Here is a 12,636-nt window from a genome sequence, read left to right as displayed (position 1 = left end):
TTCTGTTTTCACTTTCTTTTTTACTTCTTCCTCCGTGTTTTCAGCTGCAGTACTGCTGTGTTTCTATCAAGAGACAATTTTCTTGATTTCTGTATGCCATTCAGTATCAACACACAAAAAAATAAACTCAAAAAATTTGATTGAGTTTATAAGCAATGAAGACTTACGGTCATGAGGGCATACAAGCCTTACTAAAAAGATTATTGCATCTCAAACTACATCAAGGGGTATAAAAAAACAGTTTAGACAGTTAAAACTGTTTTTAGGAGCAGTAGACTGCTGGATATTCTCTCTAATGTGAACTAGGAAAATTTGTTTGTGGCACCCCTCAAAGAGAATTTTATTTTTTTCTAATTTAATAAAGAACAGTAAGTCATTAACCTCACTGTGTGAAACTTGGTGAAAAGGTGTCTTTCCATTTCAGATGTTGTTGGCCATTTTTGGGGTCTCAGAGACGGATTGTATTGATCTGATCCTTCTCTCAGGTTTTACGGCAGTTGACAGTTTACGGCATCAAAAAGATGAATATGTACTGTGGTTTATTGAACTTCCATTTATAGATAGAAAAGCTTATGACACAATCATTCCTATACAAATACTGCTTAAATAATTAGCTTATGGTAATCAAATAGTTTGCATGCAGAGATCATGTTAGGTCTTTGCAGACTTACCAACATATGGAAAAAAAAATTAAGACTAAATTAGGTTAATTCTATTTTTGAACCTTACTTTATCTTACTCCCATGATTCTTTGCCTCACAGTAGCCCGTCTGCCTCCATCTGCTACCTGAGGCTGTTGCCTGCACGATGAAATAGTTTTTTCTCCATGAAAGTCGGAGTCTCCTCAAAGCTTATGACAAACTTTAATGACATGCAGCAGCAAAACTACAGTAAGCTATATTTTACATACTGTACTGTATTATTGTGTTTGAATTATACACACTGCAGTAATTTAATTTGTACAGTGATTTGAAAAGTGTTTGAAACAGCTGCACTGTGTTTTGAAACAGTCAATAAAATTCAGTAAATAGCGATGCCGTCTGTTTCATTGCTTTATATTCAAGTAATAAATATACAAATGTCAATTAGATGGTGATCTGCATGAGAAATAAAAGGGGAAAAAAAGGGTATAATAATCATACACTTATAGTGAGCAATTTGACCTGGATGGGATGTCATTAGTATAAGAAGTTTCCACTGTAGTATAATAACAATTTCTATTTTAGGAATTATGCATGACTGATATTCTTTGATTAACATAAATAAATTCCATCCACCCCTTCCAGCAGTCCAAAGTACCCATAGGGGTACTAGCACACCTAGAAACACTGTTCTAATTAGTCAGAGCATTTATGGTTCCCGTACTCGCAATAAATTTCATGTCGCTGTCCATTGTCTCTGTCTGCAAACCCCTCAGGAGAGACACGGACCCTGCCGAGGTCCAGTTCCATGGCAGCGGGCCTGGAAAAGAACGGGCGCTCCCGTGTCCAAGCCATCTTCTCCCACGCTGCGGGCGACAACGGCACCCTGCTCAGCTTCTCCGAGGGAGATGTCATCACCCTGCTAGTGCCCGAAGCCCGCGATGGCTGGCACTATGGCGAGAATGAGAAGAACAAGATGTGAGTGATGTACTAATTTATCTTATATTAATATTTGGTCCACATGTAGGTACGGTGAGTGTAGCGGATGACTTTAATAATGTTTTTGCTTTTCTCAGGCGTGGCTGGTTTCCATTCTCCTACACGCGTGTGCTGCCTGAGAGCGACAGTGAGAAGCTCAAAGTCAAGTATGAGGCATTTTTTTGTGTCTCAACTTAAAGGGATGTTTTGAAGGGGGATTGTATGAGGTACTTATCCACAGTCAGTGCATTACCTACAGTACATGATGTCGGAACAACCCTAGTTTGGAGAAGCTGGATAGGGTCAGCACTGAAACATATTTGGCCACAAAAAAGGGTGAAGTGTGCGCTAAATTTAGAATACTTTCACCACTTCTCTTTGCCATCAGATAGCCTTTTCTGACGGGAAACCGTGGTTATAGGCTAAACATCACTCTCCAAATCAACCAGACTTCTTAGGAAAAACAGTGATTTTTCACCTCGCATAACATGGGAGTTACTGCACAACTGCTGCCTCAGTCAGTGAGCTTGTTTGTGTTATTGTGTGACCACTGCATTTTTAAAGGTTAGGTCCAATCCACCAAAGTCACAGCATTACATAAACAAGCTAACAGATCGAGGCAGCAGTAGTCCAGAAACTCAATGCTCTGTGAAGTAAAATTACTGTTTTAAAATAAGCAACAAACTGCTGCTGACCTTGTCCACAGCAGTTTGTTGCTTATTTTCCACACCCGATCACTCTGCTTCTCCAGAGTCGGCGCATGCGCACCTCTATCTACTGTATTTAATACACCGAATATTAATAAGTACCTCATATAGCTCCACTTCAAATAATCTGTACTATCCCTTTAATGAGCCCGAATGAGCCCAAGCCTGAGGCATTTGTTTTTCTGCCCTCCCAGCCTGCACCATGGGAAAAGTAGCAGCACAGGGAACCTGTTGGAGAATGATGGATCACTGCCCACACCTGACTACGGCCTGACCGCTCGGCTGCTGGCACAGAGCCTAGCACAGACCCGCCCACGCCCCTACAGCATGGCAGGCTTTGGCACACAGGTAGGTACAACTTAACATGTGTAGTATCCATGAATGACACACAAACACTTGAAACTCTTGCTCAGTTAAATTGTAGCCCCCATCTGGTTTTGTCTCGTGTTGCATAATTGGTTATGAGTAATCCTGCAGTAACTCTAAAGGGGACCTTTGCTCAGTATCTGCTGCCACCTAGTGTTTATACGGAGGTACAGCAGGTACTTCAATTCAAGGTATGTAAGCACACAAAGTAAGAAATATTGCTTTTATCATTTCAGCCTGCTATTGAGGATTATGACGGCCGCTTTGCCACAAGGTAAGTGCCTTTTCTGCCCTGCTCTCTAAGTAATGACTGATATGACTGCTGCTGGCATCTGAATTGTTTAACTTGTATAGTTTTGGAAGTAGTGACCTATCAGACGAAGACGCGAGCCACTTTAAAATGGCATTTCATCTGAGTTATAGTGCTACAACCCTTTGTCCAAAAAAAGTTGGGACATTGTATAAAACATAAATAAAAACAGAATACAATGATATGCAAAAACTTTTGACCTATATTCAATGTTATTGTTTTCATACACTCATTCTGAATTTGATGCTTGCAACATGTTCCAAAGAAGTTTGGGACAGGGCTATATCGACTTCTGTCTATATCACCTTTCTTTTAGCAACACTCAGTAAGCATTTGGAAACAGGACACTAATTGCTGAAGTTTTGAAAGTGAAATTCTTACTCATTCCTGCTTAATATACAACTTCAGGTGCTCAACAATCCGGGGTCTCTGTTGCGCAAATACAGGACAGTCTAGTACCCAAACTCTTTTACTGTGAAGCCATGTTGTCGTTAACGCATGCAGAACAGCAAATATCTTGTCTTTGTGCTGTATTTAATTGAATACAAGTCAAAAATGATTTGCAAATCATTCCCGTGTTTATTCACATTTTACACAATGTCCTCACTTCTTTGGATTTGGATTGTACACACTAAAACATTCTGGAGACAGCAAGGCGGCAAGGCATCGTATGCAATGGTCCAATTAAATGACACATACCAACACTTTCTCATCCCAGGTTGTCAAATACAGACACTGCTTTGACACACCCCTTGAAGTTAGATTTAGGCGCCAAAACTATTTGGTTAGGTTTAGGAACAGTTCATGGTTTGGGTAACTTTATTTACCTTAACCTTTTAGATAACACTGACTTCACAAACCCGAGCCTCCTGGATGAGAGTCCTGTTGTTTGGCCCACCCCACCTCCTCCACATGTAGACTCTCTCTGTCTTTATATTATGTCAGCTGATGTGGATGGGTTTACATTGAAGTGATGGTGGGTCTCATACAGGCGTTCAAGGGTACCTTGTGTGTATTAGACGCTAAGGAGTGTGACAAAACGGCAGTATTTGATGACCTGGGGATGAGAACGGGCTAATGCACATTTTAAGGTTCAGAGTGACATGCTATGGTATACACAAAAAGTTTGTACGCATACTGTGTTCTCTACTGTATCATGAACTGGTTGAATTTTCAGAGAAATAGCAGACAGTTGCAAGATAGCTTGAGGAAGACCTTATAAAATAAACAATCTAAATAATCTAAATAGCAGTACTATTTGCTTTCATTAAATGAGCTTCATCATTTTGTTTTAGTACAAGATGGTAAAGTCCTGCATAGAGTATATTATGACAAATATTATATATCGTACATGTAGATTAGACAGAATTCAGATCCATGCAGTGTCTGAAGGTGCAATCAACCACATTAACATAGTATACGGCATATTTACTTTTGTTTTCTGTGGATTTTGTTTAAAATTATTTAAAGGTCCAGTTTGTAAGATTTACAGGGATTTGCTATGGCAGAGATTGTTCATCCAACAGTGCAAAACCCAAACACATCCAATTTACAACAATATAAAATGTGGAAAAGCAGCAAATCTTCACATCTGAGAAGCTAAAACCAGAGAAAGTTTGCCTATTTTGTTTTGACAGTTGATTTGACGGATATAGTTGGCCATTAAAGGGATGGTCAAAACAAAACAGAAAAACAAAACAAACAAACAAAAAAAAAACCCCACAAAGCTAATGATGCTCAAAGCACCAAAAAAAGCCTCAACAGCAACATCTCTTTCCAGAAATATTGACTTGGTTGCTCAAGATAATCAACAAAATTTGTTGTGAGCAGTTTCATGTAGGAACTATTTTCTCTCTATGGTAGAATCTACCAGAACTACTTTCTTTCTGCCGTAGAATTTCTGCCAAGAGCATTGGACTTCATAAGTATTTACTTCTTCCTGTTCCATTTTGAACATGAATTATTTATTTCTCTTGAATGTTGGTGTTAAGTTTAGTAACTCCTTCATGAACTTGTCCATAACAAGGTCTGTATCTTGAGTAACCGTGTCATAATTTTTGGAAAGAGACACTAGTTTTCATTCACTTTCATTATATTGGAGAGAAGACGGACATCTCTATGGCTGATATCTCCAAAACTTGACTACTCACACCAAAACAATGCAGATGGATAAATAGTACTACAGGCCAGAGGAAAAATTAGTATTTTTGTCCCTTTATTTTTTTTCCAATTAACTAATCAATTGATAGACTAATGGTTTCAGAACCAGTGAGCAATATACTTTGGCTTTAGCAGTAGACTTGATGTATGTACAGTGTTTCCGTCGAATACTTTTTACTGTGTCTTCTTTGTCCTTTCCTCTTTGCTCTTGCTTTACTTTTTAATAGCTCCGTAAAGTAATGAATGCAGCGTAGCGGGGGTCAGTGTCTCAGTTTATTGTCAGAGTGCTCTTGGCCCAGTATATTTGCACTCTAATCCTATCAAGTCCGAGCTGACTCACCAGGGTTGTGTGAGGCTAGGGTTAGGAATTTATGCTGTGACTGTTTCTGTCCAATCAGGGAGTACATCCTCGTGTACATGTATATAAATGTGTGTGTTTGTGTGAGCGACAGGGCGTGTGTGCGTGTGTGAGAGAGAGTCGGAGAGTGTACGTGCGCTCGTACTGGCGTTTTCGGTGGTGTTGTGACAGTAGACATCATGCTGACTTCATCTCAGTCATCACTGCTTGTCAGCCTGGGGCTTTGGGCACCAGTGTCAAGCTGTTTTACATACTCCTGTCTGCTCTGAATGTGTTTCTTTTTCTGTATCAGTATTTTGAGACAACACTGTCCTACAGGGTGTATTCACCCCAACAGACTAATCTAACACTACATCCCTCCAGCTAAGGAGATGACTTGATTTTCTCATCAACAATAACTTCTTTCTGTCGACTTTTCAGGGATAAAATTCACTAAAACGTCTTCATATGGGCGATCATATCCGACCAACGAAGCCAATATGCATAGATTTTCTTTAAAAAGTGTTGATGAGGGAATTGGAAGTCCAATCTTCCTGATCACGGCAGGTGTGTTTGGAGTTGTAGCTATAGGTGGGGGGCGATGTACATTTCCTGACCCCCACCTACGCTTCTCCTAAACTCTACCGTGCCTCCTTGTGCCTGTCTTGTCTTTCTCCATTTCTCTCTGAGTGTGTCCGACCTGGCAAGCTTCCTTCTCTCTTTGTTCCACAGTGACAGTCCTGATGGCAAATTGATTTCGACTGTGTGAGAACAGACATACAGACAGACACAGACAGCTCCGGATAGCACAGGGGCCTCTTCCTCCCCATCTTTTCCCCTCCTCTTAGCCTCCCTCCTGTCCACTTATCTCCACCTCTCCTCCTCTGCCTCCACACACACCCCTTCTCCAAGTGGAAGAGGCCAGTTTCATCCCTCCTTTCTGTCCTCTCTTCCTCCCCGGGTCCTTCCTTTTCCTCCTTCCGTCCATCCTGGGGTGCTGCTGCTGGTGGTGTCGGTGTGGACAGTAGCGGTTGGTGGGTGGAGGATTGCGTTGAGCGAGAGAGCCAGAGCGGGGCCTACCTGCTCGGCATGCAGCGATATGGACTCTGAATACTCTATCTCTGATCACAGTCCACCACCATCACGGACTGATCTCTCAAGAGACTGCCTTTGCTACTGCTTGTCCTTCATGCATGTACATGGTTGTGTCATTTTGTCAAACTAAAGGACATGTTCATGTACTGTACAAGTGCCAAAAGACTTCAATGTCATTGTACTAAAGCCACTGGCTGAATGGCCTTTTTAAGCACACGTGGGCCCACTATTATCGAGTTCCCACCCAACACACACATGCTCAAAAAAAAAAAAGCTTTGTTCAAAGTAAGGCTGTGCAGCAGATTATATGTTTCTGTTCTGAGAGATCCCGTAGGTCGCGCTGTGCTTCCTTGTGTCAGTGCTTGACTTGATTTTCCGTCCAGGGGGTGTGTGTCATATTTGCCTTACTTTGCTTCTTTTTTTTTTTTTCTATTTAAACACATACTTTATGTGCAATGAAGCAAATCTTCAAATCGAGCTTCAATAATATACGGTATATATATCTCTATATATAAATTGTTTCCGTCAGTCCACCAAATTGCACTGTATTATGATCATTGCAAAAACATGTTTTCATTTCAAATGGTAACACTTTCTATGACGCCAATGTCTGTAATGCATTATAAACATACTTATAATCTGGTTAAAGCACTGTGTAATTATATTAAGAAGCACTCATATATTCATCGTGCTTTATAAGGCTGCAACTGACTATTATTTTCATTGTCGATTAATCTAGTGTAGCTTTTGCTGATGCTATCACTCTTACTTTCATTTCACTAAAATTCAGGAAGAATTCTTTTTTATCAGTTGCTTCCACAATTATTGTTGTGGGGCATGAACCTTTTTCGGCTTCTGAAGCGGGGAAGCACTGGATTAATCTGTCGGTTACTTTCTTGGTTAATCAATTAATTGTTTGGTTTACAAAGTGTCAGAAAACGGTGACAAATGGCAATCCGTGTTTCCGCACGCCCAAGGTTACGTCCTCAAATGTCTCGTGCTTCACAACTCAAACGTATTCAGTTTACTGTCATAGAACTTTTTTCTTACGCAAACCAAATAATCAATTATCAAAACAGTTGGCATTTAATTTAATAGTTGACAGCTAATCAATTAATTGGTAAATTGTTGCAGCCCTGCATAATAAGAATAATCATAACACATTATAAAGCATGTTACCGTGTCATATAAGGTCAGGTATCATAATACTTCTTAATTGCTGGTCACTCATTGACTTTTTTTTTGCCAAAATCATAGTGTATTATGATCCTCATACTTTAATAAATAATATAAAGTGACTGTAAGTTACTGTAAGTAGTCAATGGGTGAAAGCTAAAAAGTTAAAATGTCTAGAAATGACATATGTTTTATGTTTTGTTGAGTTATGTACTTAAATTATCTCAAGTATTTCCAACAATGTTCAAACCCAGAGAAAAATGGAATTTTATTCAGGGTAATGGTGTGTTTCCTATTAGCTGCTCAGTGGCTGTCTGAGGGGCAGGAAGGGCACTCTAGAGGGCACTTTAGATTTCCCTTCCAGTGGACAAAATGTGATAGAGAGTTGCTAGTTGCTATAATTTCCAGGAAAACATCAGATATGTCAGAGTGACATAAAACATAAATGAATAACATTTTAATATGTTACCTCATCAACATGATTAATGATCAGTTAATGTTGTAAATGTACTCTATTTATTTATCTATTGCTTTTGTTTAACTTTTCTTTAAGGGTGAGGCTTAGCCTATTATAATCCCTTCATTGCAAAAAAAAAAAGGTCACTGAGTGATCAGCAATTATGAAGCTTTATGACAATAAATCATTAGAAATATTTTATAATTTGTTATGATTATTGTATAAAGAATTATGGAAATTTCTAAGTCCTTAATAATCTGCTTATTGCACTGTACAATTTAATAGTTATAACTGTTTTTAAGATGCGTTATAGACATGGGCACCATAGAAAGTGTTATCAAATTTTCAATTAAACTTTCCACCCTCAGCCCCACAGAAACTGTCTTTTTGCCATTCTTGGCTGGAAATAAAATGGCTCACTCCAATATAACCTTCAGTTTGGTCTTTTTTCTGAAGCTACAGTGAGTTTGGAGGGTTCTTTGTTCTTCTGTTGAGTATCCTCAATAACAGCTGTGAATTAGTTTTTAGGTTAAATGACAACCACGGCTTTTGCAGCTCTCAGTGTTATTTATGATTGTATTCCCTGAGTGGCTATGTAGTTTTTTGGTCTTTTCTTTTAAAAAAAATTTACTGTCCTTGTACAAAAGAAAAAAACGAAATATTTCCAGAAACAGTGAGAAACTACTGATTAGTTGAAGTGTTTATCTTATGCATGCTGTGGAGGGAAACCAGAAAAATGTGATAACTGAAAATTGACCTTGAATGTATGGTGACTTTTTACAAAGGTATTCTAAATAAAACATATCTCTATATATTAATAAACAGTCTGGTCTGGCGAGAAGTCTGTTCTGTCAGTGACAATGACATTTTCAGTTTTGTTGAACATTTTCCTACTTTCAAAGTTACGGCTCTGAACTGAATTTTTTTCCCTTCTCCCTTCAAGTCCTTGTTTCAAAACCCGTTTCACCCTTGTGTGAATCATTTCAAGCAGCCTGCTGTCATCCTTACCCCTCCCCAAGTAACACCCATTGCATCTGTGTGGCTCTCTGTGTCTCTGTTAAAGAAGGGACAGTCAAGCGTGTGTGGTGATGTTGTGTATAGTATGTGTATTGTGAGTATCTGACCTCTGCCTGCTTATCTTTCTTTTTTGGTCGTGTTTTAAGTATTTTTTGGCTTGTTTTTTTAGTTGTATTGGGGTGATAGAAAGGATCTCGCACACGTTTTAGCAGACTGACCCAGTGCCTGTTGATTGCATTGCATTTACATCACTTTAGGATTTGAAAAGGAGCATACCGTATATGGCATGTTGAGCATGAAATGTGTACTTTTGTTTTCCATCCCTCCATTGTTCAGTTACAGTTCTTATTATCAACCTACACTGAGTTCTGTGTTCATCTTGCACCAGACTAACCAGCAGTGTTGTTACAAAAATATGACCCATGCATGATCTGAGAGATGAGCCGTTCAAACCCAAAGGTTCTCTTTACCTTCCAGTTTGGGTCCAGAATTGTCCCGGTTCTGAGGACAGAACAGGACCTCCGTAAGTCACCAGCCTCCATCGCCTTTCAGCCAGCCAATCACTTTTCTCCTTCTCTCTCTCTCCCTGTCTGATTCTCTCTGCTGTCATTGGCTGTCTGGCTGCAGTAGGATGCTGGGAAGTCACCGGTCTTTTCTGTCCTTTGGCCTCCACGGACCTCATTCACACGGCAGCGGTTTTCCTCTGACGTCTTATTAAACAAATGGTTATCATCTCACCACTTCCTGATTGATCATCAGCCGACAAGATAATGGATGGTGAAAATCCAGAGGAGTGTCCAGCTTTATTTCCAGCTAAAACAACGTATTAGCTAACATGAGACAACAGCTGATGTCAGAATTCAACCACTTCCAAGCTAACATTACCGTTTGATGTATTAACACTACACAGAAATATATGTTCCAGTGTGCAAAATATCACAAAACATTACTGATCCAGAGCGTTCATTGAAGTTGGGTGACAGCAAGTCAGTTAACGATGATGTTGTGTTAATGCTAACGTCAGCTGTGGTCTAATGGGTTATCAAATATGCTGTTTAAGCTTGAAATATGGCCGGACATCCCTCTGGATGTTCACCGTCTATTGTCTTTTCAGCCGACGATCTGTCAGAAGGCAGTGATATGATCATTTTTCAGTTGTCCTGTGTTTTCAGCCTGGAACACAGCATTAAGGATCTATCCTTTTGATAAGCAAAGCATCACATCAGAAGAAAAAGCCTGCAGTGTGAATTTGGTGAATGGACATGGCAGCTTTTGATTCTGTCAGTCCAGCAGGCCTTGGGTTGTAAAAGAATCAACTTGATTTTTTTTTTCTTGTTTGTTTGTGTATCACAATGTCATACAGTGAAGACACTAACCCTGCATGCGGCCTGTTGCAAGCTGTTTTTGTTCTTTTTTTTTTTCCATGTTTTACTTGACTTTTCTCACTCCTCGCTTGCTGAAACTCACAGTAGATACTGCCACTGTTCGCTCAGCTTACTGTAAGACACAAAACTATAGGACGGAGGATTTCTTTGGGTGTGGCTACATAGTTGACCATGTGTCTCTCTTATCTGTGTCACGTGTTCAACCTAACTGTCACTGTTCCCTGTCTCACCCCTCCTCTCCCCACAGTGACCGTTCCTTGGAGGTCTACCTCAGGCCCACCTTCACTGACGACCGATCTGCACCCATCTTCTACTAGCGGCCTGCTGTCCCCTTTTGTCCGCTGATGGGCCCTTTTGATGGGGAGAAAAACAAAGTGGCTAGTTGTCTGATGTTACCACAAGAGGGCCCAGAAGTGTGACTGGAGGGGGAGGGAGGGGGGGGGGATATCACCTCAAGGAACATGTTACAACACTAAGAATCTAGTTTGTTTGCCGTGGAAATTCACTCAGAGAATTTCTAGTCAATCATCGCGATGTTTTGCTTCCACAAACTATGAACGTCTCAGCCTGAGCATTTGAGTGCAAGTGTGACAATAGATTTTTATTAGTTATTTAGATCCCACCAGTTGTGGATAAGGTATGGCTAATAGGTTTTACTAGTGATGCCGTCACATTACTATTTATCTGCACTTCTTCTATGGGATTTCTTCTTTTCTTCAACACTATACACTGTAAATTTCATTTGAGGATTATTTACATGAGTGAGCAGTGGAGGGACACTGAATTAGCTGTTTAAGTGAGGCTTGAGGGGGAGTAGAAGAACAGTTTTCAGTGCATCACTGCAACGTGCACTAAAGACAAAGTATAGATTGGGATACTGCCACAGATAGCTAGAACTGGACAGATGGTGAGTAAACTATAATTCTGCTTTTGGTAAGTGATATAGTACTATATATTTACTAGTTGTGATACAGTATACCCATGTTTTCAATGTGGGAACTGTGCCTTCTACTTCTTTTTTGTATAAACATGCTTCATGCAGCATTGACCCGATCATTCTGTAAACTGGTTTGAGGGCATATGCATCACAGTTCAACTTGTATTTTTGATATTCCTTAAAACATAAGTTCGGTTTTGCTTTGTGTGCTTCTACTTGTTTTTGCTAAGCAAGCTCCAGTACAGCGCAACTCCACCAAAATAATAAACAAATATTTTGAATCGCTATTCTTTCCTTCTCTATAAATTTCAGTAACATCTTAAGCTGTCAGATAGCCGAGAACTGAAATACAGTGCAGACATAAATGGGTCTTTTTTATATATTTAGCTTTGAGGGAGTGGTAGCTTATCAGATAAGGTACAGTATTATCATGGCTTGTGATCATTCGTTCTCAGTATTACGCACTCATCTGGGACAAAAGCTTGGAGCAGAGGCATTTATCTACAGTACGATGTGTGCGGATAGTAGTGAAACTGTATGTGATGAAAAAGCAATAAGGTGTATGGTTGTGTGAATGATCTAGAATGCCTCATAGACTGCAGTAAATCAAGACTTTCATCATGAAATATCAGTTTTCCAAGGATGAGTCCTTTACACTGAGCGATATGATCAGGCTTTTATTACACAGCTCATTTGGGCAGCGAGTTTCAAATGCATTTTTTACTTTTATATAGCTTTCATTGTCCCATTTCTCACTTCTGTCCCTGTTTGTAATATATCTGTACTGTACAGAAAGTGCATAACTTATATTGTCCAAAATAAATCTAAATGGACACAAACATGATACTTTTATGTGTTTTGTTGTTCTGTGTATTGTTGTTGATGTTGTTTTGTTTTTCAGAAATTTGCACTCCTTTACAGAAGCCCTGACAAGTGAGTAAAAAAAAAGTCAGATTCATTTTCTACGTCTGATCTAAATTGTTTTCTCGCCTGTGTTGTGAAAAAAGATTATGCAAGGAAAATCTGCCTTAAAGGTCTAGTGTGTAAGATTCAGAGGGATTTATCTGCAG

At 39.6% G+C, this 12,636-nt stretch overlaps 1 protein-coding gene across 4 annotated transcripts in view; it reads left to right on the top strand.

The window, feature by feature from the left end:
• The window catches only part of baiap2a (BAR/IMD domain containing adaptor protein 2a), a 75,120-nt gene extending 63,807 nt beyond the window's left edge, over positions 1 to 11,313 (top strand). The window contains exons 10-15 of one of the 4 annotated variants that reach the window (XM_084743885.1): positions 1,418 to 1,619; positions 1,718 to 1,786; positions 2,521 to 2,674; positions 2,929 to 2,966; positions 9,722 to 9,767; positions 10,877 to 11,313. In XM_084743885.1, coding sequence (XP_084600011.1) covers positions 1,418 to 1,619; positions 1,718 to 1,786; positions 2,521 to 2,674; positions 2,929 to 2,966; positions 9,722 to 9,749 — 491 coding nt within the window. In that variant the 3' untranslated portion in view covers positions 9,750 to 9,767; positions 10,877 to 11,313. Of the gene's footprint in view, positions 1 to 1,417; positions 1,620 to 1,717; positions 1,787 to 2,520; positions 2,675 to 2,928; positions 2,967 to 6,231; positions 6,453 to 6,524; positions 7,935 to 9,721; positions 9,768 to 10,876 lie in introns of those variants that run through there. The other 3 variants (XM_084743883.1, XM_084743886.1, XM_084743884.1) reach the window with 3 other exon arrangements.
• The last annotated feature ends 1,323 nt before the right edge of the window (positions 11,314 to 12,636 follow it).

The sequence above is a fragment of the Lutjanus erythropterus genome, chromosome 19 (genome assembly GCF_056507025.1).
Source record: "Lutjanus erythropterus isolate fLutEry1 chromosome 19, fLutEry1.hap2, whole genome shotgun sequence".
NCBI classification, from domain to species: domain Eukaryota; kingdom Metazoa; phylum Chordata; class Actinopteri; order Lutjaniformes; family Lutjanidae; genus Lutjanus; species Lutjanus erythropterus.
Note: the sequence above shows the minus strand (reverse complement) of the source record. Positions and strands in the feature narration are given on the sequence as shown.